Raw genomic sequence first — 25,917 nt, forward strand, 5'->3', positions numbered from 1 at the left:
ATCGCTCAGCAGCGACGCATTCCGACGCGCTGAATAAGCACCCGGCCCTGGCGGTCTGCTTTCCCCTCGCTGGCAGAGCCCGGGCAGCATGGGGCCGTGTGTACCCGAGAGACGAGCAGAGCGCGAATAGTGTGTTCTGGGTCCCCGCAGCCGCGGCGTGTCCAATCACCGCTCAGTTCTCCTGGTCCCTTGGTTATCCCAGCTCCGCCAACTCCCTAGCACTTCGGCCAGTGACTGAGGTTTCCTGAGCGTCCAGGTCACCCAGCAACCCGGAGACGGACAGCCTGGAGCTGGCGCATCTCACCCCTCCTCTGGCTTACCCGCGCAGTCCTAATGGGGCGGGCTCTGCTCCGGGCCTCCGTGAGGTCACCGAGTACGATAGCCAATCAGGAACGTCTAAGTGGGCGGGGGGGGGGGCCCGTCGGGTCCCTGGAACCGAACCTGGTGGAGGGGAGGGGGCCCCTCAGGGACTTGGGGGGTAACCATGGGGCACCCCCGAAATCCCTTTCCCGGGTGGGAACTCTCCTCCGGAAGAGGCGCAGAGAGACACTTTCCCTGGGATCTTAAGTGTGGGGGCGGCTAGCTGGGGGCGCTCATCTGCCTCAACTCTGGAGGCTTGGGAGAGAGTTGGCAGCGACTAGTGGACCGGCCATGACCTAGGCCCTCTGGCCCGGGCCCCGGCCACAATGACCTCTTTGCCCTGTCCCCTCCCTGGCCGGGATGTCTCCAAAGTTGTCTTCCGGGACCTCGCCCCCGTCCCGACAGTGGTGGCTGCCTATCCGTTTGGTCTACGCCCGACAACCGCAGCCTCCCCGGATTTGTCCTACCCCCGGCCGTATGGTCACCTCCTGTCCTACTCCTCCTACACCAGGCCGGCAACCCCGGGAGACTCCTACCTGCCCTGCCAGCAACCCTCGGCGCCATCTCAGCCCCTCTGCGGGCCCGCTGAACACCACCAGGAACTCCAAGCAGGTAAATGTGCCCGCGGCGCAGCTAGCGGGATTCAAACCTTACTAGGATCCCAGGAGATCTGGGGTAGGGGTAGGGGTAGGGCAGAGATGGGACAGAAGGGTGAGGATGTGGGGGAAGATGAGGGGCGAATTGATCTAGGTCTCATTTTAAAACACGACCTGGTTTTGATTTGCAGTTTTGTGAAGCCAGGAAGGAGGGTTCCCTACCCCACCCTCTGAAGCCCTGGAGTTGTGTATACCTCTGTGGAAAACTGCCACAATCCAGATGTGGGGGTGGAGACCCAAGCCCCTTCCTCTGAATTCTCCCTATCCTTCACACTCTCCTTACCCGTTGCCTCTCTTGAGTTTGCCTAGTCCCAGAAACCAGTGCAGTAGCCAAACCTTGCTAACTAGAAATCAGTTCCCAGTTGGAAGGAGGCAGACAACTAGGCGGAGCCTCCTTCTCCCTTCCTGTGCCCCACCCCCTTTTCCTAGACGTGCCTAACCTTGTCTGCTAGTTGGTAGCTGGTTCCAACAGAGTCCAGGGGTAGGACCCCACCAACCATTGTTCAACAGTAGAATCACAGGCTGGTCCAGCAGTCTCACATCTTTCTCTGGCCACTACAGCCCTCCACCCAGGCTATCCCTACCATAAACCTTTGACTTTGGAATGGGTTAGTTCCCAATTCCTGTTGCCAGAGGCAAACTGAGCTCCTGAGAAAGTGCTCACTGGAAGGCTTCAGTGGAAAGCAAGGGACTAGCTGGTCTTCCTAGCCCTGTGCTTTGCACAGCTGAATTCACAAACATTGGTTAACAGTGCAAGTGTTTTATCCATAGACCCAGCTATACTGACTCCCTGACCTGGTGTCATTGTGTCTTTGGCACAGTCTTCTCCAAGGATGCACACCCACCAGGTGATTTCATTGCAGTCAACTCAGGACCAAGATGTTTCTTTCCCCTCCCGGCTACTCTTACATAAATTCACCTCCAAAGCCCAAAATCATCCATAAAATGGGCCTCAAATTCTTATGAGTGGGGAAACTGAGGCAGGAAGGAAGGATATGTATGAATCAATGACACAACTTGTTTTCCAGTCTCCTCGCACTGGGAAAATCCACATTCATCCATGCATGGGCCCAGGAGAGAGGGCTTTAGGGAACTTCTTAGAACCCCAGAACGTTAATGTCTGTCTATAGCAGAACTAGGGGTGCATTCTGCTGGGTCTGGTTGGAGGAGGGACTGTTGTGTTTGTGTATGGGGGTGGGGGGTGGAATTTTACATTCATATCTAATTTATACAGATGAACTTCTTGGACTGTTAAAGATATGGTCATATACACTAGGAGGATCCTGAGTTCCAGAACTGCCTGGGCCACTGTGTGTGTGCGTGTGTGTGTGTGTGCACACGCGCTCGCGCGTGCGAGGGCACGTGTCTGTGTGTTAGGAATGGGGTTGAAGAACCTGACCTTACCCTGGGGAAAGCTATTCTGGCAATATAATGGCATTGTCGGGCCTGTTTTCCACACTCTGCCTTTCGTTTCTTGGTCCAAGGACAATGGAGTAAAGAGTTCCTTTTATTACAGATTTTACCCGGATCCAGCGAAAAACCGTAAGCGCTGAAATAGTCATATGGATGTCTTTAAAATAGATTGTAGAGTTTCACTGTTGGAACTGTGCGTTCCGCCCACTCCAGAATGAATGAATTGGAGTGTGAGAGAAGGCCTTGGGGGTGGGGGTCCTACCCCCACCCACTTCGTGCCCCTCTTCCTCAGGGAGGGGGTTTGGCTTCCAAAGGGCCGCATTAACACCTCATTGAGACTGGGAGTGCGGCTGCGGAGCCTCCAGGGATGCCCTGGGAATCCGTTATCAAGACCCTGGTAGATCCACTTGTGACTTGCCGCTACTAGTGTGGAGAAAGGCATCTGTCCTGGAAGGAACCTGGAGGTGGTCTGCTCGGAGAGTTGGGGCGCAGAGGGCTCGGAGAGTTCAGTAGCCGAGGCTTCCGCGCCCGCCGCTCTCAGAGCATCATCACCCGCTTTGCGCGATCCACGCAGCGCGAGAGGCTCTGGTGGTCGCTCGGTTGCCAGCTCTGGGCTGTGAGGCGTGGGGTTGAAGCAGGGAGGCCCGACGGGAGAAGGCGAGAGCGGAAACCCAAAGGTTTTTCTGGGAATTGGCTGAGGCGGCGGGGGAGGGGGGGTCGAATGAGGAGGATCTGTGAAGCCCGCAGCAACCGAGGCCACGGGTGAGGGGTGCGGGGGAAAGTGAAGGCAACTGGTGACCGCTCCTGGCTAGGGCGGGGACCCTTATGCGTGTGAGGTGAGACCAGCTTGAGGGATAGATGGGGGACGGGGGGCGAGCTGCGCCCGCCCGGGCACTGGGGCCTCTCAGTCTCGGCTGTGGTCCGCAAGAACACTCATGGAATGTGGTGACCGTCTCTCAAAGACCCTGGGCATTTTGGCCGCTTCATCCACCAACTTCCTTTCTCTTGGGACCGTCCCAGTGTCTCAGTAGAGTGGAACTGGATGAGGCAGAGCTTTCAAGAATGGAAACCTCTCGCCCCAATCCCAGAGCCGCAACCCGCAGCAGATTCCTGGAGAAGCAGGCGGGCAGTAGGGGACCAGATCTTCCACCACAACACCGTCGCGCGATCCAGGGGAGGTGGTAACGACCTGCTCTGCGGTTCGCTGAGCTTTCAGATCCTGGGCCACCTTCCCTGCCACGCGGGAATTCGTCTGTGCTTGTGGCTCAGCGGAGAGCAGGGCTTTCCCACATCAGTTTGGCTTGTGAGGTCCCTGAAAACGTCTCCCCTGAGGCAACAGGCCCTGGGAAAGAGAGATGGTCTTTTCCTGCAGGGGAAGGGAAGACAAACACTTTGGGTCAACTTTTCACGCCTTGATACCGGCATTCAAGGTTGGCTCATGCATACATCTTTCCTGGCCAGAGGATGCCATACCGACACTGTCTCTGGCCTCAGTACTGCTTCTGGGTTTCTTGGCCTGGAATGAGGTTCCCTTTTCGTCTCTAGGCCTTAGCTCGGCCTTCCTTGAGCCTTTTGCCCCGCCCTATTCCGAGGGCGCTACCACAGCAGCCGAACTCCCACTTCCACCACAGGTTCCAGAGTAGCCTCCCTCTGGCTCTTGAGATTTTAGCGCACAGAAACCGTGCGTGTTAACTCCCAGAGGGCCAGAGCTGCAGTTTGTATCACCTGTCACACAGTGAACGTGGAAGTTGAGAAGGCAGAGATAGATAGGCAGGGTCCCGGACTGAGACAGTTTCACTGCAGTTGCTGCACTTTTTGCTGATTCTCTGTGGCACCCAGAGGAGGTACAAGGAGCCTATCAAAATGCCGGACCTACCCACTCACTCCTCAGACTTACACAGTCTTCTGCCTCCTAGAATCTGAGAAGCTGCTGTCCCCAGAGCCCTCTCAGCAGTGCCAGCAGCCCCCTTCCAGGAAGCCGCGCAAGCCGAGGACCATCTACTCCAGCCTCCAGCTGCTGCACCTGAACCAGCGTTTCCAGCACAGGCAGTACTTGGCGCTGCCGGAGAGGGCCCAGCTGGCAGCGCAGCTTGGCCTCACCCAAACCCAGGTAGGGCCAGTCCCATCCTTGCCTAGTCTAACCTTCCTAGCACCTGCTCTCTGGCAACCTCTGTGCTTCACAGATGAGTCCCTTGGCCCTGTTGTCACAGTTCTTCAGTGAGTGCTCATGTCTGGCTGGTCCTCAGCAAGTGTTGGGGGAATATATTAGAGGGGAGGAGGCTCAAGAAGAGGGCACCAAGAACTGAAGTGGAAACTTGCGATTTCCAGGCTGGAGGACTGGCACAAAAGCTCCCAGGACTCACTCTCTACAGCCAGGTCCCTTTCCCTTCCTCACACCCTTCCTCTGATCTTCTATTCTGTCCTCATCTCCCCCAAGGTAAAGATCTGGTTTCAGAACAAACGCTCCAAATATAAGAAGTTCCTGAAGCAGAATTCTGGGGGGCAGGAAGGGGACTTCTCCAGGAGACCCCCCTCTCTGTCTACCTGCTCTCCACCCCTTTCATCCCTCTGGGATCTACCCAAGGGAGGTACGCTGTCCACCAGTGGCTATGGCAACAACTTTGGAGCCTGGTATCAGCATCACTCCCCAGATGTGCTGGCTCTGCCTCAGATGATGTGAGTCTGGGGAATGACTGGTCAGGCTTTAGCTCTCCTGCCAAGTCCAGGTCCAGCACACCTGCACCCCTTCTGGGAGGAGAGGAAACTGGCTCCAGATGGGCTTTCTCAGAAGACAAGAAGCAGGAGGAACAAAAAGAATGGGGTGGAGGCCGGCTCTCTAAACTAGAGAGCCAAATCAAGGACTTCAGCCTTTACCACTGCCTTCACTGCTACCATGGACTGGACAACTCCCTCCACTGGGACAAAGTCTTTAGAGAAAGTGTCATCAGCTGGAGTTTAGACTGCCAGGGTCTTGCCACTCCTCTTCCACTTCAAAGGACTGGAATCCCATCGCAGGCTAGGATCCAAACCAGGAGGAAACCAAATATTGTTCTCTGCTTGCATCTCAGCCCCTACCCAGCCCATGTGTGAACAGAAGCAGAAGAGGACACAGAGTCTCCAAGTTGGTCATCATCTGGTCCCTGCTGCTCACCTACCTGGTTATTCCTGGTGGTCAACCCATTACCTCCATCACTGAGGGTATGGTCTAATGGCAGAGAGCATGCTTAGTATGTATGAGGCACCAGCACCAAAAAAACAAAAACAAAAACAACACAAAAAACTATGAAGTGTTGATCTGTGGTAATTTATCCTTTCTTAAAAAAGGTTCTCTACCCCCATGTCTACCCATTTTGAGTTGATAGATCATAGACCGATTCTTTCATCCAACAGATATTTACTAAGAGCCCATTGCCTCTGATTTCCCATCCCTGATACCTAACAAGTCCGTGTGCACACACTCCTGGAAACCCAGAAGGCTGACGATATGGGGGAAATGGGACAAGCAGGTTCTCTAGGTCAGTGCAGGCATAATTGCCCCCAAACAGTTGGGGTAGGCTGGTACTTCAGCCCCTCACAGCTGCCTCCATCCAAGGAACTGGTCCTGGCTGTGAGGCATGTTTGTCTCCTGGTTTGACTCTGGTTGGAGTACTCATCTCTTCTCTCTTAGCTGACATGTCCTCCCTGTGAACTAGGCATCACAGACACTGAATTCTTGTTTGGCCTCTGCCACTAGCTAGCTAGCTCTGTGGGTCTAGCTCTGAAGAATCTCATGTGGGGAATGGCCAAGGTCAGAATGGTTTTCATCAGCAGATTCTTCCTGGCCCAGTTGTGGAGGGAGCCAGGCACTTCACAGCCCCCATGCTCCTGGTGAGAGGACACGCCCACTGAGCCTGACCAGTCCTGCTAGGAGAAGTGAACTGTTGAGGGTGGAATGACCTCAGCCCACCAGAAGGGGTGGGGGAGGAAAACACTAGAAAGAACTGGAATTCTCCATCTATCACACATCTGCAGAGCCCCTTCTGGGTTAGATCCTGGGGATACCACTGTGACCAGAATAGATGCTTTAGGCTAACATGTGGCCCAATATATGACCAGAGGCAGTATGGTAAGAGGCAGAGGAGGTGCAGGACAGAGGCTGTGTGGGCACTGTCCTGATGCTGTAGTCCAACCTGGGCCAATGGGATCTAGGCCATGTGAGAAGGCTAGGCAGCTCCCAGAGCAGCAGGACCTGGTAGCACCGTTTGTGCCATGCCACTGCACCCCCCAAACATGCAGCATGGAGGAGCCCTGCTGAGGACAGGGCCAGTCATTCAGGGAATCCAGCCCAGAGTGGCCCCAGGGGCTGGGGAGGGGCCTCCTATTGCAGGCAAAAGGCTTCAAAGATCAGCCTCCCTCTCACTGCCTGAACCTGTTCCAATCGGAGCAAACTGGGGCACAAGCTCCAGTCTGAAATGCCCACTAGAGCACTTCCAGTCAACCTAGCATTAGAGAGAAGCCTGGCTTAGGGTCATAGGGAGGGCAAAGAGAATGTCATATACAGTAGAAGGGTCCCACCTGCAAGCACTCTTTCCTTGCCCCACTTCTGGGTCAGTAGCACACCCAGTCCCCAAAAGACACAAGGAGGAATTCCTTGAGGACAAGCAAATGACACAGAATGGGTCAAAGTCCAGGCCCTAGAGCAGTGGGGAATGAGAGTGCCCACTTAAAAGCCCTTAGCCCCAATTGCTCCTCCAGATCCTCCTCTTGGTCCTTGGACCCCAGCTCCATTGCTCTGAGGGGTGCCTGGTCCCAGATGGCTCCTCTGGGTCTTCTCTGAGGCCAAGGGCCCTGGGGGCAGCTGTTCCCTACCATGCAGGCTACACACTCCTCTTTCCACAGAGCAAGATAAGATCTACCGCCCCATCTCGGAAAGCCTCCAAAGGCAGATTAATTGGCCAGCCCAACACGAGTCACATCGTTAAAACAACAGCCTGGATTGTAAAGTTAAGTAGCAGGAGTGTAATTGCTCTCCCAGCCATGGCCAGCTGAGCCCGCAGCATCCTCTTCCCTTACCTCCATGTGCCCTTTCCAGGGAAAACAGGAATCTCTTTTCCATTTGGGAACTGGTCCAGTTGCCCTGGACTCTGAGGTGGTAGTGAGCCTGGACGAATCCCAACAGGAAAGGTGTTCCACTTCCGGCTCCCTAGCTATTGGTGCTACTGAAGAGGAACCCTGCGTTTTCTTCCCGTGATGAGGCCCCACTGGGAACACTGGATCACTAAGGGAAGGGTTAGGAGACTGAGTATAGACTTTGGTCTCCTAAAAGTCCCAGTTGTGACTTTCGGCGAGTTTCTTAACCGCTCTCTGAGCTTTCTTTCCTTCTTCTTCTTTTTTTTTTTTCCTTTCTTTCCGCCTGCCTCTGCCTCCCAAGTGCTGGGACTAAAGGCATGCACCCACTATGCCTGGCTTGAGCTTTACTTCTTATCCCCTCAGCCAGCCACAATGATAGGATTTGTTTTGCCATGTGGTTGTGATGATGAAATGAGATAGTGCTTGAAACTCGCTAGACACAGTGCCTGGAACATAGTAAGCAGGTTATAAATGCATTCACAATCTGCTGCTGTTGATAATGAGAGGGGAGGGCTCACCTCTAGGGTGAGTTCATGCTGCTGTCATTCATTTACCTCTTGCTTAGGCAGATAGACGTACCTCCCTAGGGTGGGAAGGAAGAATTGAGCTGGAGATACAATTCAACACATCCCAGTCACCACCATTAGAGAACGGGACCCAGGTAAAGTCCTCCAGTGCAAAGAGGGCAGCTGCCTGCACATCTAAAATCAGCTGGGGCTGCAAAATGAGCAGTGTGTTGCAGAATGTCCAGGCACATGCTGTCAAGCTCTGTGGTCTCAGCCACGGGAAAGCTGCCTCCCTCTGGGTCGCTCACCTCTACTATTTTAAGGCATGCCCCCCATTCTCTCCCCAGACCAAATGAGATTCAATTAATTCAATTAAAGCAATTTTGGAAGTAGCTCCTGAAGGCTTTGGATGTGAGATAATTATGAGTAATTTGCTTCTGTGAAGAGGAAAAGGTTACTCAGGGTCTGGGGTGGGGAAGGAGGTAGCCCCCTCCTCACCAAATGCACCCAGATCTAGAAGGATTCCACACAGCAATCTTAGCTGCCCTCCCATTGGCCAAATTACTTGCAGGTGGGAAGAAGGAGAGTGTGGCAGTGGGAGAGGGGGTAGGAAGACACCCGAGTGACAGGCAGCCCCTCCTCCTCCTCCAAATCCGTTGTGCCTGTGCAAGGTGGGGGTGGGGAGCTGCTCCTTCCCCCGACAACACGTCTACATAGCTGTAGCTGCTGATTACTCAGCCCCGGCCTCACTGGAGTTTGGATGCCTGGACTTGCCTCTGGGATTGGATCCAGAGGCAATGGAATGTTATCCAGGTAGAGCTGAGGCCTGTGGAGACCCAGCTTTGGAGTCAAGGACTTCCCTAGGATTTATAAGGCATATAGATAGAGTGGAGCAGAAACCATCAGAGGTGGACAGTGGCTGCCTGTTTCCAAGTCACCCATGAGATGTCCTTTCTGTTCTCTGCTCCCCTCTCTCCTCATGGGCTCCAGCACTTTGGTTCTGCCTGGTGTCTAACTGCAATCCTTTCCATTGTATTGATGGCAAATCTAGTGTCAGCTTTCTGTCCCCAGGGCCACTGAAACATCTTGTTTTCCAAAAGCATATTCCAGGTATTCTAGCACCCACCTCACTGCATCTGGGATGACTTTCCTTGCCAGAGGCATATAGCTTAGAAGGAAGCTGAGGAGGGTGGAGCTTGGGGGTAAGGATGTCCCTTTCCCTGGGAGCCCCTGTCCCAGAAGTTGAGTGATGCTCTAACAATTTAGATGCAAAAGAAAAATCACTCATCCACAAGTGTCTCCCTCAGGTCCCCTCCTCACCCATCTGTACTCTTGCTTCTCTCATTCCCAGAAGGGGTACCTTCAGTGCCCTTTTCTCCCCACTGTACCCAGTGCACATTTTCTCCCAGTTGTCAGCCTATCAGAGGTGAGTTCTGGTGACTGCTGCCTCTTAACAATGGGCAATCTTAGAGAGGGAAAGTGTCCTGCCTCTACCCTCTTATGCCTCCATTCCCCTAGCCCCCACCACCTGCCTCTACCTCATGTCTCCAGCCCCATGCCTCCACCCCAACGTGCTTCCACTTCATGCCTTCACCTTCCAGGCTTCAAACAGTTCAGATCCAGGAAAAAGGAGGAATAAAAGAACTTGCTGGGTGTAGTGGCATACATCTTTAATCCCAACACTGGGGAGGTAGAGGTAGGTGGATCTCTGTAAGATTGAGGCCAGCCTGGTCTACATAGCAAGTTCCAGGCCAGTTGGGGCTACAGGGAGACCCTGTCTCAAAAAAAAAAAAAAAAAAAGACAAATAAACAAAAAGACCTTGTCATCCCAGAGTATGAAATGCAAGGCAACATGTAAATGCTGCAGTCAAGCAGGCCAAGCACACAAGGATAACATGACTGCGCATGTGCCCCAAGGAAGATGCGTATGTAGGTAGGTGAAGACACACAGAGTATGCATGGAGCATTTCCATAGCCGCACAGAGACATACCCAGAGCAGCACTTTTAGCTCCCAGACTTGCAGAGAGAGAGGCATAGCATGGAGGAATGCTCAAAAAGATGGTGGGAAACAGGCAGGGGCACCTACAGAAATCTACAGTCTGGGGATGTAGCTCAGTTGGCAAAGTGCCTGCTTAGCATGCATAAAGTCTTGGGTTCCATCCCTCCATCCCAGCACCACATAAACCTGGGTATGATAGCACATGCTGGTGGGCCCAGCACTTACGAGGTGGAGGCAGGAAGATCAAGGTCATCATTAGCTACAAAGAAAGTTCATAGCCAGCCTGTGCTACATGGGACTCTGAAGAAAGGAAGGGAGAGAAGGAGAGAGGGAGGGAAGGAGGAGAAAAGAGGCTGGGAGTGGGGTACACACCTTTAACTCCAGCACTCAGGAGGCAGAGGCTGGTGGAGCTCTATGAGTTCAAGGCCAGCCTGGTCTACATAGTGAATTCCAGACTAGCCAGGGCTACACAGTGAGCACCTGTCTCAACAACAGTAACAACAACAACAACAACAAATCTACAGATCTGGGGTGTGGTGGAGGGCAGACCTCTCTATTTCTCCATTCTCTGGCCTTTTTTTTTTTTTTCTTCAGTTCCTATTTCCTGGAAATACTTCCCTGGGTATGGCTGAACGGCCACAGAAACCTGATAATTTTATTATGATTTTATGTTCTTTGCTCCTGGAGGCCTTACCTGCTTTTCCCAAGCTCTGGCCAAAAGAGCTGCTGTCCCTGGCCCTTCCTGGCCTACTCCTTGGCTCTCAGATATACCCATAGAGTCCAGTGCTGCCTCCCAAAGCTTAGCTAAGGGGGGCTCCCCCAGGTGTCTCCATGGGTCTCTGCTCCCCCGCCAGGCTGGCAAAGAAAGCCAATGCCTTCTTTGGCTTGGAGCCCTGTATCTGCTACTACTGCTTGCTCTGTGCCCTGGGCAAATTGTATATCTTCTAAGACTCACATGAGCTAGGGCTGGTGGCTTTACCACTACCTTCCATTCCAGACTAGAGATTTCTAAGGCAGAGCTTGTCTTTCCCATCAGACTGAAGAACAGGATTCTGCCTCCTTCATCAGATTGAATTCATTATGCAGCTCTTTGAAATCCTATGGTTGACTGGCATGGAGCCTCTGAGCCCACTGGGGTGGGCTACATCTGGCCAGCCCAAGAAGGGGAAAGGAGTGGGTTCCAAGCTTCCTCCAGAAATGACACTGATCTGGTGCCTCCCATACCGAGTCATCAGCTTCTCTGACCTTCAAATGGAGAAATGGGTTCATTTCCAGGGGATGGTGCCACTCTGCAGACTCCACACAGGACATAGACCCATCTGGATTGTCACCCTTTCAGAGCTCAGTTGAGACCTAAGGAAGACCCTTTGCCATCGCCCAGGTGAGGACTGTTCTATCTGCACACCATTTCCCTACCTTCCTACTTCAATCTAATGACTAAGACTCAAGTGTGCTGCCTTACTTGAGGTGTCTCCTGCAAATCCTCTCCACCAGAAGCCTACCCTGATCTCTTTCTCTGCCCTGCTTTGCATACTGGCCTGACTGCTGAGAAGATTTCCATGCCTTTCTCAAACTTCAGTTGCCAGCTATCAAGGCCCCTGGCCTCTCTTCCAGACTGGGGACTCCTGGCTCAGTAGGTCCTTCCTCTGTCTGCTTACCCTTCCCCCAACCCCTACATCCCCACTAGGGAAGGGCTGAGTGGAAGAGGATGAGCAGAGAAGAGAGCAGGCATAAGCAGCTTTGGTCCATTCCCTATCCTTCCCTTGGCCCACCAACGGTGCCTGTACAGTCACTGGCCCACTCTCCTCCCTGGACAGAGGAGCTGCTCTAGGTCCCTGCAAGCTGGGGCCTGCTGCAGACTACTCCTCCCAGCCCTGAAGCTGTCGGGAATTCTTTGCTCCAACAGATCCTGGGGGAAGCCAGATTGCACCGAGGCTTCTGACGTGCCTCTGCCCAGCCCCTGTCACATTCCCTGAGCCCAGGGGGATCAGCTGGATCCACCAGTGCGGCACCTTCCACCCCTGTGACCCCAGGCTTTTGTCTCACCTCCTCAAGGTCTCTGCCTCCCTCCCCAGACCTGGAGACCTGGAATTATGCTTTGGGACTCAGTTCTAGGGTTTTTTCTACACCCAGCCTTTGGCAGCTCCATCTGAAAAATAAGAAATATATTCTTTGCCCCACTAACAAAATTTGCCTTCTCTTTGAGAGAGTCCTTGTCATTTGGTCCTCTAGACTGCAGTTGCTTAGCTGAGAGGCCCTGGGTATTTATTTTCTCACTTCCACAGTTGGGTTAATGAGCAAAATGATGCATCCTGGAGCTGGAATGCAGCTCAGTTGGTAGAGCATTTGCCTGGCATGCACAGAACCCTGAGTTCCATCCCTGGCACTGCATAAACCAGGTGTGATCCCTCCCAGCACTCTGGAGGTGAAGGCCAGTAAATTGGAGGTTCAAGGTCTTCTTTAAAAAAAAAAAAAGATTTGCCCAGAGGTCTTGGAGACAGGGGGAGTGCACCCTGGGTAAACTGTGAATGATAGCAGCCATGCCAGAAGATACAGTAGTTTTACCCTATCACCCTGGGCATACTACTTTGGTATCAGTGTCTTTCCTTCACTACCTGCCTCCTTCCCCTCTACCCCAGCTGCTCACCATGGGTGAAATAATCCAGAAAATACTTCAACACTTGGATCTCAAAAGAATAAAGAGCCAGGTTCCTCAGTTCAACTCCAACTCTATAACCTGGGGTCTCACGTGGAAAATGAAGAGGTTGTTGTGAGGTCCCTGGCTCAGTAGCAAGGCACCTACTTAGCATGTAAGGCCCCGGATTCTATATACAGCCCTAAAAAAGATTTATGAGGGACTGGAGAGATGGTTCAGTGGTTAAGAGCACTGGCTGCTCTTTCAGAGGACCTGGGTTTGATTCCCAGCACCCACATGGCCGCTAACAACTGTCTGTAACTCCAGTTCCAGGAGATCTTTTAAAAAAAAATATTTTATTTATTCTTTTTATTTTATGTCTATGCATGTATTGCCTACATGTAGGTAAGTGCACCCGTGTTGTGCAATGCAGGCGGAGGACAGAAGAGGCTGTCGGATCCCCTGGAACCAGAGTTATGGACAGTTGTTAGCTGCCATGTGGGTGCTGGGATTTGAATCCAGGTCTTCTGCAAGAACAGTCAGAGTTCTTAACCACTGAGCCATCTCTCCAGCCAGTTCCAGGGGATCTTGATGCCTTCTTCTTTTGATCTCTGTAGGCACTGCATGACACGGGTGCACTTACACACATACAGGCAATATACTCATAAAATAAAAATAATAAAATATTCTTTTAAAAAGTTATGAGAACTAAACAAATAAAAATACAAACTGGGCTGATAAGATGATTCAGTAGGTAAGGTACCTGCCACCAAGCCTGAGAACCTAAGTTCAAACTCCAGGACCTACAAGGCAGGAGAGAAGCAACTCCCACAAGTCATCCTCTTACCTGAGTCATACTCTGACTCCCACATGTGTATACACGCATGCACACACACCTCCACGCACATGTGAATAAACATAATAAAATATTTTTTGAACATTCACAAAGCACTACAATGTAGTGATGCCAAGCAAGAGAACTTTGTCCATGAGGGGTCTCACTCAAGGACCCCTGCACATCTGCTATTCTCTACTTGGGAGCCTCTGCTTCTAGCAAGCATCCCTCTGGGCTGGACCACTGTGAGCAGAGTCCTGATGGGGGTGGTCTCCCCTGACTTCCAGCGTCATGGGTGGGTGGGAAGGTAAATGGGAGCTGCTTTGCAATGAGGGAATGAATACACAGGTGGCTAAAGGGAAGGTCCTGTTTTGCTTCCAGTCTACTGGGTCCCCCAGGAGGGAAGACTGTCGAGGTGAAACCAGCTAACACAAAGATGGCCAAGGCCCTGAGTTTCTAAATTTCTTTTTTAAGTTTTGTTTTGAGGCAGAGTCTCCCTATGTAGCCCAGGCTGGCTTCAAACTCACAATCTTTCTGCCTTAACACACACACACACACACACCTCTCAGGATTAAGAGACTTTCCAACGCAGTGTAAATACAAGATAAATAAAAGACCTCAGTAGCAGTTCTCTAGTCTAGCAATAAAAGGGGGAAATGTATTTTTCTTATAATCGAACTGTAAAACAGCAAGCCTCTGTCAGCATACACAGCTGTAGTAAGCAATGCATCCCTTCAGCTTGTCCTAGGATGTAGCTGTGTCCTAGGTGACCACTTCTCCACTGTAGCTAAGCACAGCAGACTTAAATTGGAATCAATAAAGTGTTTTCCCCCAAAAAGGAGGAATTCTTTTAAAATGTTTTATTTGTGTGTGTGTGTCTGTGTGTGTCTGTGTGTCCGTGTGTGTGTGTGTCTGTGTGTCCGTGTGTCTGTGTGTGTGTTGTGTGTGTGTAGGCACGCCGCAGTGAGTTTATGGAGGTCAGAAGACAACTTCCGGTAGTCAGAGCTCTTCTTCCGCCTTGTTGAGGTCTCTCTTGTTTCTGCTCACTCTGCTGCATTCACTACTCCAGGCTAACTGGCCTGTCTCTATCTCACTGTAGGAATGCTGGGATTACACTTGTGTGGCAAGTGCTTTTATCTGTTGCGCCATCTCACCAGATCCAAAAGGAAGAGTTCTACAGGAGACCACCTCCTGCAGAGGAGGAAGGCTCACCTTTGAATCACCCCTGGAGGGTCCCAAGACCTCTGTAGGCCCACAGGAGTGTCTGAACTCCCCATGGGATTTAATGGAAAGTGACAGTCATTTGCCAGGCTCTCAACATGGAACTGAGCTTTGTGCTGAGCCCTTCATATGTGTGTGTTATCTCTTTTCCTCAGCAGCCCTGTAAGAGAGAGATGATTAGCTTCATTTTATAAGCGAGTGAAAGTAAAGTTCAGAGCGGGCAGGTGACAGACCCGAGGTTATAGCCTCAGGTCTATCACCTGTGAGATGGGATCTTACAGCACTGACCACACCATGGGTCTCAGGATTCACCAAGACAGAGCTCAGGAAAGTTCCTGGCACAGGCACAGTGTCCCTGGCAAGAATTTGTGTGCTCTTGGGAGCAATTTCTTCAGCTTTCCCTGCTTCCGGCCTGCCTCCTGATTCCTTCAGGCCTTTGGGTGACTTCTTCAAGGGCCCTGCTCCCAAGCTGAGGACACCTCCCCCTTCCCCTTCCCTATAGGTGATTCCTGAGCTCAGGGCACAACTCACTGGCCCCAGGGGTGGGTGTGGGGCTGTGCCACACGCGTTGTATGACATGGCTGGGGCCCCCAGTGTGCAGGGAAGGGCACACTGCTGCTGCTGCTGTTTGCCAGGTGTGAGGTGAACTGCCTGGGGTTGGGGGGTGCCCCTCCCCCACTGCAGCTGATCCTATAGGGTGTGGAGACTCCCTGCTTACTCAGCAGACACTTCCAATCCTGCTCTGATTTGTCCTGAATTTGGGCCCACAGGCCGCACCTCCTGTTGGTCCCCCTTCTCAGGCAGCCTCCTTCCTGGGCACCCCCAGCCCCTCCTCTCCTTTAGCAGAGAGCAGCCTCTCCCTTAGTGCCTCTTGGGTCTTTGAGGGGGTGGAGGGGTTCAGTGTCCTGTGTCCCCAGGAGGTCTCTGCCCCTTTCTAGGCTACTGGCTGATATCTACAAGGATCTGAGCAATCACTCAGAGGGGTCTGTTCAGATGTAGTACAGGCACAGGGGCTCCAGCACTTAGAGTTCTGCCTCTCATTTGCTGTGTGATCTTCCACAAGTAGCAAAGTCTCTCTGGGCCAACTTCCTGATGATTAGAGGACGTAGGGCCTACTGAGGGTGCAGTCACAGAGGACAGTGGCTCCTACAGTTACATAGGGGAGTGGCTAGGGTCTGGTCTTTCCTCATGTCATCTCCTTAGCTCTCAACAGCCTAGCAGAGAGTTGGCCCTCACTGCCCACCAGCCTGGGAGCCCCTCAGCTAATGCTGAGAGAGGGGCTGTGTGAGAATCCCAGGAGGTCTTCGGTACAGCATGCATCCATGCTTCTGATGTTCACAAAGCATCCTACTGCTCCAGCTGTGCAAGACACCTGCTGTGGTGGGGGTGAGGTGCCCAAGACCCTACTCTGCTTCTTGCTCCACTTGAGCTCTTTCCCCAGCTCTGTCCCCAAGGATCTTGCTATAAGGGGTGTCCCCAGGGCTCTTGCCTTCTAGCCCAGCAACTCTCCCCAGGGTGAACAGAAATACTCATCAAGACCCGAGCCTGTGCTACAAATTGGGAGGAAGGCCTGGAGGTACCATGAGAGCTCTACCTGAGCTGAACTTGCAGTGGAGGCCTGGACAGAATCACTGACTTGGTTATAGGCATGTCTGAGAGGGGAAGAGAAAAGACTGGCCAGGGTCAGAGGTTGGAGTTCAGGGAAGACTTTCTGGGGAGCAGGTGCTGGGCTTCCTAGAAGAGCTGGATCAGCCTTTCCTGACCTCTTGACCCTAGCTGGCTCCCTCAGCCCCCCACTTTCTCCTTTTACTGATCTACCAGAGCCCCATGTTTGCTGTCCTCCTGCCCCCCTTCTCTGGGGCTGAGGAAACTCATCCCCAAGCACTTTTTGGCTTCTAAGCCTCACAGTCTCAGGCTGCTGGGTGCTGGTAAACAGCTTATTAAGGTGATTAACGCTGCAATTAAAGCTGGAAAAACAGAGGCCAGGGTGCTGGCTGCTGGTTGTCCCCCAACTCCCAGTGTGCTCCCCCTTCCTCTCAGATCCCCTCTGGGCTTAGTTGATGCAACTATACAACTTGACCAACCAGAACCTTCACCTAAAAGCTGAGTATCAGGGTCCTTGTCTGACTGCCCAGAATCCCTAGTTTCATTCACATGATGCCAAGTCTGTGTTGCTGCTCTTCAGGGGAGAGGAGTAAATGGTAGCGTGTGGGGATGTGCCCTGGGAATGGTGTTGGGTAGGGTCTTGAAGATTCCCCTAGCACCTAGGACCCCCTCAGGGACAGAGTTAATGACTTCCCCAAGAGCTATGTCTTTCCCCAAGAGGGTCAGGGAGCTTTCTTCTCTGAGCTCAAGGTGTCAGGGCTCCCAAGGGTCTGTGAATGGTCAGACCATCACCATCAGTAAGTTCAGCATCCAGGAAGGATCTAGAGAGCTTCTGGGTCTGGTCCTCCTCTCCACAGCTCTGGCCTGACATCATTCTAGGCTGCTTCCTTCTGGCTCTCTCACAAACCTCATTTCTCTGTCCCATGGGGTCCCTGGGTGAGAGGCACTGCAGATGGGGTCCCGGGGGGTGGGGGACAGAGGTGTTGATAAAGCTCCTGTCTTTGTCTGGCATGCTCCTATCATTCAAGACATAGTTCAAACACCTCCCCTCCAATGAAGCCTTCCAAGGCTCCTTTCCCCCTGCACCAGGCTCCCCAGCCATTCCTCGAATAGCTTGTGCACTGGCTTTCCCAATACTGTCAGGCTAGTAGCAGGCCTCATGTTAAGCCTGCTGCTAGCTAGGCAGGTACTAGCTCAGGGTCTGTGCTCCTTCTGTAGGCCCTGGCTGTCTGTGCCTGCCATATAGATATGCTCAGTAAATGTAGGCTGACTTGTTCCTATTTGAACATACTCAGAGGTAGTACATCAGCCAGAGTCACAAATGTAGAGATGACTAGTCAGCCAATGCCACAAGGAGGCCAGGTCTGGGACTGAATGGGAAGTGTGGAGGGTTAGATTGCTGGCAGCCTCTTCCATTCACTAATCAGGCTTACTAAGTGCTGGTACCTTGTTAAGCATTTTACTCAGGTTATCCCAGTTAATCTTCTCTCCAGCCTGTTAGTTGGTAGGATCATCCCTGTATTACAGAGAAGACTGAAGTTCAGAAAGGTTAAGTGACTTGGCCAAGGCCACACACACAGGAAAATCATGGAGTCAGGATCCAAATCCAAGTCAACAGGCACCAGAGTACACATTCCTGACCACAGTGTTAAGCTTTTCTTAGGACTTGCCCAGAGGAAGAAGGCTGGCCTTCCATCTCAGTCCCCTCCAAGGGAAGAAACTTGTAGCAGGATTGGCCACGTGGGCCAGGTGGGTTTGAGCTGCAGTGGCTTCAGCTTTCTGATCTGTTAGTGCTTCATACTGAACAGAACAGAGACCATCCAGAGCACTTGGTCTCTGTGCTGACCTGCTGACCTGGGTTCAAAGCCCAGCATTGCCTCAGATTTGCTATGTGACCTTGGTAGATTCAAATTCTTTAACCTCAGTCTGTATTCTCTTCCTCTCCTCTCTACTTCTCTCCTCCTCCTCTTCTCTTCTTTTTTTAATTTTTTTTTGTTTTAGTCTGCCTCTCTCTCTCTCTCTCTCTCTTTCTTTCTCTCTTTCTGTATTTTTGGGGAACAGAGTATCATTGTAGCCTTGGCTGGCCTAGAACTCTCTATGTAGACCAGGCTGGCCTCAAACTCACAGAGATTTGCCTGCCTCAGCCTCCCAAGTTTTGGGATTAAAGGTGTGTGCCACCATGCCCAGTTCTCTTTCTCCCTTATTTTTTCTTTCTTTTTTTTCTTTACTTTTTTCTGGTGATGTAGAGTCTCGCTATGTAGCCCAGGCTAGCCTTGAATTCATTATGCAGCTCAAGTTGGCATTAAATTCTCAAACCTCCTGTTGAAGCCTCCAAAGTGCTGGGATTACAAACCTGCACCACCACATCCAGCTTCTTACTTCCTCTCTTCCTCCTCTTCCTCTTCTCTTTTGTGCTAGGTATTGAATCCAGGGCATCATGTATGCTGAGTATAAACTCTGCCACTGCTGGAGCCTCAATTTTCTCATCTGAAAAATGGGCACTATCCCACTATTCTGCCAAGCTGTGATGAGGATCACATGCAAATGGCCTGGCACTAGGTAGTTTATTAAATGCCACCTGTTATATAAGACTTGGAGGACAGTGACCCCTGGGCAGATTGGGGTTTCCTAGCCTGTCCCCTCTTTCCCTGAGGATTGTCAGGAGACAATGGTGTAGTCAGGCAGCACCTGGCAGAAGGTGGGCTCTTTGTAGCCCCGTCCTGGCATGCTGCCAGATCACCTCCCCCAAACCCTTGTCTCCATAGCCCCCTCACCAGGGCATCAGAGCAGTGAAGGACAAGCTGACCTGCTTGAAGGTGGACCTGGAGGTGAGGAGGAAGGGGAGGTCAGGGGTGGGGCTGACCCCGCAGGAGGTCACCTGGGCAGTTAATCCAGCCTGACAGAGCTGGGATGAGTTGGGAGGAATTAGGCCCTTACAACATCCTTTCATCCGTCACCACCCGCCTGCCTGCCCAGCCTCCCTCCTTGCTTCCTCTCTCTGCCCTTTTCTTTCCTCTCCCTCCCTTTGCTGGCAGCCCAGCCCTAATAAAATGCAGTGTCTCCAGCGAGTCTGCCCGGCTGCCGCCTCGCTGCTCCTGCCTGCACGCAGCCCTCAAACCAAAAGCTCAGCTCAGCCCCGCCTGGCAGCTGCCAGCTTAACCCTTGCCAGCCCAAGCAAGTTACGTGGGTGAGGCCTCCTCCCATGAACCTCCCTCCAGCTTGTGGGCAGGAGTTGGGGGAGGGGACAGCTTGGAGAAGTAGGGTAGGGGCTGAGGTTTTATCCTTCTAGGGAACCTGGCCTCTGTATGGCCTGCTCTGGGAACACAGGGTCCACACTTTTGTCCACTTAGCCTTACACTGCCTCAGCCTCATAGCTTCCCAGAAACCCCATTTGAGAGATGAGTACACTGAGACTTGACTGAGAAGCTCCAGGCTGAGCTGGGTCACTGTGGCTGCTGGGTGGTGTCACTGGCTTTGCTGATTTTCTAGTAAGACTGCCTCTGTGCCCATCCATGTGGATGATGGGGGAACATGAATGTATTTGTGCACTTGTATATTGGGGGCCTAGATCTCTTAAAGAGCTGTGGCTTTGGTTTGTTACATCTGTGTGATACTCACCTGTCTCAAGGGTGTGTGTGTATGTGTGTGTGTGTGTGTGTGTGTGTGTGTATACCATGTGTCTATCTGGCACACACACACACACACACACACACACACACACACACACTTGTTCATTTTCTCCAGCTCTCCTCTCACAAGCCTTGGGGCTGAAAGAAGAGGGCAGCATTTCCACCCCAGGTAGTCAGTGACAGCATCTAGAAGATTCTGAGTCAGGGTCTCACCTTTCCCAAGAGGTCAAACACAGACCCCCACCCCTATCTCTTCTATTCCCTTGGCCAGCCTGAGGTCCCACCAGCTATGGGAACTCTAGTGCTCCTCAAACCTGCCCGTCCCACCCTCACCCAAGCTGGAAAGTACAGACAGGAAGGTGAGGGGTTGGAAGCAGCTGGACATGGAGGCAGGGGCTTTTACACACATGTACAAACACATCTATGTGTGAGCTCAAGATCAAAGAACAGCCCAGAGGTGACCTGGCAGCAGTGGTGGTGGCAGAGGACAGCTGGCTGACAAAGAATGCCAAGCCACCAAGTAGAGTAGAGTCCAGAAGGGCCTAGGCTGGGAGTCTCCCACTCAGACCTGCTCACAATGGGGCAGTCACAAGGTCGAAGCACCTGCCTCGCAGCCCAGCACCCTGACAGTGGGGTCCACTCTGGTCTTATCTTTCCCAGAAGCCCCTAGAGACTCAGTGGTCCTTCCCCACTTAACACCATCCCCAACTCCAGGCCTCCCCTTAAGAACTGCCTGCCACCAGCCTCCAGTTCAAAGAGCACAGTGGTTATTATCTTCCTTTTTTTTTTTTTTTTTTATTAACATTATATATAAAGACGGGTCCAGTAAGAAAGCAGAAGAGAAGGCTGGGAAGGCTCACTTCATTCCTGTCCCCCTGGGGTGGGACTTTGAGACCCACCACATCTTTCCTTGCTCCTGTACCTCCCACAAAACCCAAATCCAGCCGGAGCCCACATCCATCTCTCAGCTTGCAACATACAGGGAGAACGGTCCAGGAGGAACAGGGTCACATAAATAGGAAGCCACAAGGGAGGAGGCTGCTTCTCTTGGTTACTCTTAAAAAAAAAAAAATACATACTATATATATATAACTACAGTCTTTTACCTCTCCTTTTCTTCGATGTTTTACCACATCAGGGGTGGAAGAAAGTTAACTTTGGGAGGATGCCTGGGCCAGGGAGGAGCACTGGTACTGGCCCTCCAGGCGGCCAGCCCTCACCCCTAAGGCACTGAGTTCTAGTCCTCCTCTTGTCTCTAGCTGAGTAGGAGCAATCTGTTTCCAAAGCTGCTGGAAAGGAGGTGTTTGGGGGTTTGTCTTGGCTGGTCTATATCTGTAGAGTTGGGGTTTGGCCCCAAAACTGCCAACTTACTGGGGGGTAAAGAGGTGAAGTGGGGGGCAGGGCAGAGCAGAGCAGAGCTGCCCACCAGGAAAGGGGAGATTTGGTCCTGTTAACAATGCCCTTGGTTGTCCTATGTTTCATCAGCTTTTAAAACCAGAGTTGTGCAAAGTCCTCTACATGGAAGAAGAAAGGGGTTCTTAGAAAAAACATGGGAGGCTCTTTCCCCAAGAAGGGGACAGAGAAATGGCTCCTTTAATTCTTCCCTCGAAAATGTTGGATATTAAAAAGATTTCCTGGCTTGGGGGAGTTTTCTTTGGTTTTACCCTCAAATCTAAAATGAAGGTTGGAAGAGAGTGGGTGCTAGGTCGCTCCCCCACCTTGAGGCTCAGCCATGATGTGGTGTCCAATGTCTTTTTGGCAATAGAGCAGCTCAAGAGGGGGTTGCCCCAGGTGGCTTAAGGGGAACCAGGTCTGGCAGGTACTTGGATCCATGGTGCCTGGTACTCCAGCCCAAGCAGGACCTGCAAACACTCCAGGTCTTCCCCATTCCCAAAGTCTCTACTGTTCTGGAGAAGCTGGAAGGTGATGAGCCATTTAAAGGCAATCCAGGCTCCTGGCACAGAGAGCATGCGTGGTCCCCATTGGGGTGGAATGCCTCATCATCTGGAGTGCACCCCATTCTAAGCAGGGGGAAGGAGGTTTGGGGCATCCTTGGTCCATGCATATTTCATCTGGAGGCTCTTGGGTCCCTGGAGAAAGGGGCAAGGGAAGGGGAAAGGAGACCTTTCCCCTGTGCCCCTCGATGATTTCCTGAGTGTCGCTAGGACGGGCACCTTCTGCCTGGTCCTGGGGTCCTTCGTGGGGGGTGCAGGCCAGGTGGGTGCTCAGTACACAGCCCCAGTGTTAGGCGGGGGCCCAGGGGAAGCATGGTGCAGGGTGGCTGGCTGAGGTGGCTGCTGCTGTAAGTGGGGTCCACTGAGGTTCTGTGCGTGGTACCAGGAGTTGGTGGGGTCGTCCAGGTAGCTGGGGGAGGCACTGTACGGGAGCGGTGGGGGCAGTTGGTTGCGAGTAGGGGCTGGAGTGGAGTGCGAGGATGTGTCCCAGAGGGCTGGTGATGGCGGTGAGTTGCAGGCCATGGAATCACTGTTGTTGGGACTGTGCTCCAGTGGCACCTCCCCGTTCTTATAGAGTTTCTTGAACTTGGAGCGGCGGTTCTGGAACCAGATTTTCACCTGGACAGAAGAAAGGGGCAGTCAATTAGCCTCCCAGGATACCAAAGGAAAACCCCACCAGAGGCCCAGGCTGGAGAAGGTAAGAGCAGTACCAACAGCACATGGGGGAACCCAGGCACCCAGTCCCAGGTCAAGATCACTTTTTCAAGCAGGGGTAGAACTGTGACTAAGTAACATTCAATTGTCTGGTCTGGTTTGCTACTTTTGTAAGTTAGGACAATATTGAAAAATGATCTGGTACACAGCAAGCACTCAGTAAAAGGCAGGCCAAATGGGTATGGACAGTTGGTGGCATTTGGTTCACATTGGAGGCCCATAAGCAGAGGTTCACAGATACACAGAGACAAACACCCCCCCCACACACACATCTCCATATTCGGCAACATACCCACTCACAACCTCACACAGCCACCAGACTGTAAAGCTATAATACATGCAGATACACCCAGATAAGCAGTCACAACATGAACACCTACATTCACATTCAGGCAGGCTCAAAGGGCTCTTGTATTCCGGCTGGGCATTGGGGGTGACCTGGGGACTCAGGAGCAGGTGAGCTACAATTCCCCAAATTTCCCTTAGGGTATACCTCCCCCTCCCCCTGCTGCTCCCCACCCCATGACTGGTACAAACAATGAATCAGCTCCTCACCAGGTGACCTAGATTCCCTATGGACCAGGCCCCACGCAGCTCAGCCACAACCAAGACCCACCTGTCAACACCTGTAGGGAGCCAGGCGCCTGGCATTCCTCCCCAGAGCAGTGACAAGGTGCTTGGGGCTACAGGGACAGGCAGAGAGTGGGAGTGCCAACACCTATGTACTTTTGGTTGGGAACCTCTCTCCTTGACTCTTGGCAGAGGCAGGGGAGGAGTATTTGAGTGCAAAGCAGGACCATGGTGTTTTGATATAAGCACTCATTTTTGTGTATGAGCTAACTGGTGCACCACCATAGATACTTGCCCTCTATTTGCCAAACAACCCTTGGAGGACCCCACTTATGTGAGTATCTTCTGGCATGTGTACAAACACACACACTCTACATGCAAACACAGATACACATACTAAGCCCTGGAGAGAAACAACATGAACTCCTATGTTCTATAAGTAACTGCAGAGGGCTCTGGGCTTTGGTGGAAGGGAGCGAATCTGTGACAGTTACCGAGGTTCACAAAGATGTGCGATGCACACGCTTCTGCGTGTGCTAACGTTAACTTTTATAAACGCACAAGAAAGGGTTCTTGCAGTCTTCAGAGTGGGGTAGGGGTAATGCTCAAATGGCCAGCCAGGCTCAGCGGCCCCTAGGGAATCTCGGGTCCCCTATGGTCCCATCTGCCTCCCGAGGAGGCCCTCCAGCATTCAGTACTGACCTGTGTCTGTGTGAGGCCCAGCTGTGCAGCCAGCTCGGCGCGCTCTGGCAATGCCAAGTACTGAGCTTTCTGGAAGCGGCGCTGCAGAGCGGCCAGCTGGTAGCTGGAGTAGATCGTTCGGGGCTTTCGGACCTTCTTGGGTTTGCCGTTCACCATGCGCACCTCGGCTTCCGGCTCCTCTTTCACCGACACTGCAGGGGGAGAATGCACCAGCACCGGGTAGCTTAACCTCAGCCTCCAAGATCTACCCGCCCCTCGCTGAGCGATGCAGCTCCCTCCCGCCCTCTGATCGCCCCGGAGACTTCCCAGAGGAGCTCCCCACAGCCCGCGCTGGGGGAGGCAGCCGCAGCGACCCAGCCGGCCAGGCGACCGCCCACGACACTACTCCCCCAGCTCCGCGCCCCGGCCCCGGCGGCGCAGACGCCAGCAACCGCCCGGCCTTCGCTCACTACGCCTTACGGGCTCTCCAGCCTCGGAGTTCGGCCACTCGTCTGTGGGTCGGCCCCGGATGACCCACCTAGCTGGAGGTGGCCTCTTCGATCTTTCCTGTCCTCCCACCGCCTTCTAATAAGCCTCCTAGTTCAGGATAGTTTCAGAAAAGTTGCAAGATCGTACAAGCTTTTTCTTTTTTCTTTTCCTTTCCCTGTTTTCTTTTTTCCCTTTCTCTCACCTTCCTTCCATCTTTTCCCCTTTTCTTCTCTTTCTCCTTTCATCCCTCCCTCCCTCCCTTTTCTTCCTTTCTGGAGTCATTTCCCTCGCTGTCCCTTCTATATTTCTTTCTTGCTGTTCCCACCTTTCTGTCTTCCAGCGTTTCTACTTATGTCTCTGCTTTCTCGGTTTCCGTGACTTCGGTGGGCTTTCTCCACGTGCCCCTCACTCCTCCCAGGTCTCCCCAGCCCTTAACCAAAGGAAGGAGGGCCCCTGGGACTTCCAGCCTTCGCTGAACCCCCTCCCCAACCCCTAGGCGACCGCCCCGCGGCAGCGCCCGCGGGATCGCCTCCACTCGAGGTTTCCTGGCCAACCAGGGCGCGCTGCCCGCTGCCCCGAACCTCACTCGAGACCCCGGCGACAGCGTGCGCCTGGTCGGACAGTCGCCGGTTCCCTCAGGAGGTCATCCTGCCCACCTCCTTTAACTCCTGAGTGTGCATTTCCTATCCTCGGGGCTTCCCTGGATTTCAGCTCGCGTTCTTCGGCTTTCTCTCGCTTGGGAACCTTCCAGTACCTCGCGCCCTCTCCATGACCCTGGGGTCCTCACCTGGGTCCTGGGCAGGCAGCGGCTGCTCCCGGTATGCTCCGTACTGCCTGTAGGAGGCCCCGTAGGTATATTCCGACTTGGGGGAGTAGGCGCCGGTGCCTGCCAGCCCATTGAGGTTGAACTGGTGGTGGTAAGTGTAAGGGTTCACCGTCTGGCCGTACGGCTGGCCGGAGTAGTAGTCATGCTGGGGAGCGCTGTAGTAGCCTAGATCAGTGACCGAAGACTCGGGCAGGGTGGGCGAATCCTTGGAGCCGGCATGGCAGCTGAGCGAGCTGGAGATGTCGGTGAGGATGCTGCTGAGCTTGCGATCGAAGGAGCCGCTCATGCTGGCGGGCGCCGCAGCTTCCCCGGGCCTCGGCCGAGGATCGCCGGAGCGGGTGGACCGGAGCGCCGTGGAGGCTCAGGAGCCCAGGCGGGGTGTGTGTCCAGAGGCCGAGGGGAGGGCCCGGCCGCGTCTGGGGGAGGGGTGCCGAGGGGAGCTTAGACCATTGCCAGCCGTCGGACAGTCGCCGCACGCCTCTCTCCGCGTCCCAAGCCACAGTCAAATGCTGCCAGCTCCGCCCGGCCAGCCGGTTATAGACTCAATGTTGGAGTCGCAGAGGGAGGCTCCTGCGCGCTGATTGGCTGCAAGTCTTGCCTTCGAGGCAAAACATGCTCTCTCTCTCTCTCTCTCTCTCTCTCTCTCTCTCTCTGCCTCTTGCTGGCTCCCCCCACCCTCTTTGTTGTTGCCCCAAACGTAGACACACACACAC

General features: G+C 53.1%; 2 protein-coding genes across 2 annotated transcripts; one reads left to right on the forward strand and one right to left on the reverse strand.

Moving 5' to 3' along the window:
• Nucleotides 1–417: 417 nt before the first annotated feature.
• Dlx4 (distal-less homeobox 4) lies at nucleotides 418–5,712 on the forward strand. The gene is made up of 3 exons (XM_008838324.3): nucleotides 418–972; nucleotides 4,346–4,539; nucleotides 4,867–5,712. Exons 1-3 carry the CDS (start codon nucleotides 687–689, stop codon nucleotides 5,107–5,109), a joined length of 723 nt encoding a protein of 240 aa, XP_008836546.1. The 5' UTR covers nucleotides 418–686; the 3' UTR covers nucleotides 5,110–5,712.
• A 15,080-nt stretch (nucleotides 5,713–20,792) lies between these two features.
• Nucleotides 20,793–25,715, reverse strand: Dlx3 (distal-less homeobox 3). Its single transcript, XM_008838325.2, has 3 exons — nucleotides 25,166–25,715; nucleotides 23,911–24,101; nucleotides 20,793–22,542 (listed from the first exon to the last, which is right to left on the reverse strand). Exons 1-3 carry the CDS (start codon nucleotides 25,488–25,490, stop codon nucleotides 22,195–22,197), a joined length of 864 nt encoding a protein of 287 aa, XP_008836547.1. The 5' UTR covers nucleotides 25,491–25,715; the 3' UTR covers nucleotides 20,793–22,194.
• Nucleotides 25,716–25,917: the final 202 nt, after the last annotated feature.

This window comes from Nannospalax galili, unplaced genomic scaffold (genome assembly GCF_000622305.1).
Source record: "Nannospalax galili isolate Female #2095 unplaced genomic scaffold, S.galili_v1.0 scaffold95, whole genome shotgun sequence".
Classification (NCBI taxonomy): domain Eukaryota; kingdom Metazoa; phylum Chordata; class Mammalia; order Rodentia; family Spalacidae; genus Nannospalax; species Nannospalax galili.

Bases quoted from the DNA above. Each gene is read 5' to 3' on its own strand.
- Dlx4 (XM_008838324.3), top strand. From the start codon at position 687: ATGACCTCTTTGCCCTGTCCCCTCCCTGGCCGGGATGTCTCCAAAGTT. The intron at 973-4,345 runs GTAAATGTGCCC...TCTGCCTCCTAG, and splicing joins CCACCAGGAACTCCAAGCAG to AATCTGAGAAGCTGCTGTCC. The intron at 4,540-4,866 runs GTAGGGCCAGTC...ATCTCCCCCAAG, and splicing joins TTGGCCTCACCCAAACCCAG to GTAAAGATCTGGTTTCAGAA.
- Dlx3 (XM_008838325.2), bottom strand. From the start codon at position 25,490: ATGAGCGGCTCCTTCGATCGCAAGCTCAGCAGCATCCTCACCGACATC. The intron at 24,102-25,165 runs GTGAGGACCCCA...CTCCCCCTGCAG, and splicing joins GCTGCCTGCCCAGGACCCAG to TGTCGGTGAAAGAGGAGCCG. The intron at 22,543-23,910 runs GTCAGTACTGAA...TCTTCTGTCCAG, and splicing joins TGGGCCTCACACAGACACAG to GTGAAAATCTGGTTCCAGAA.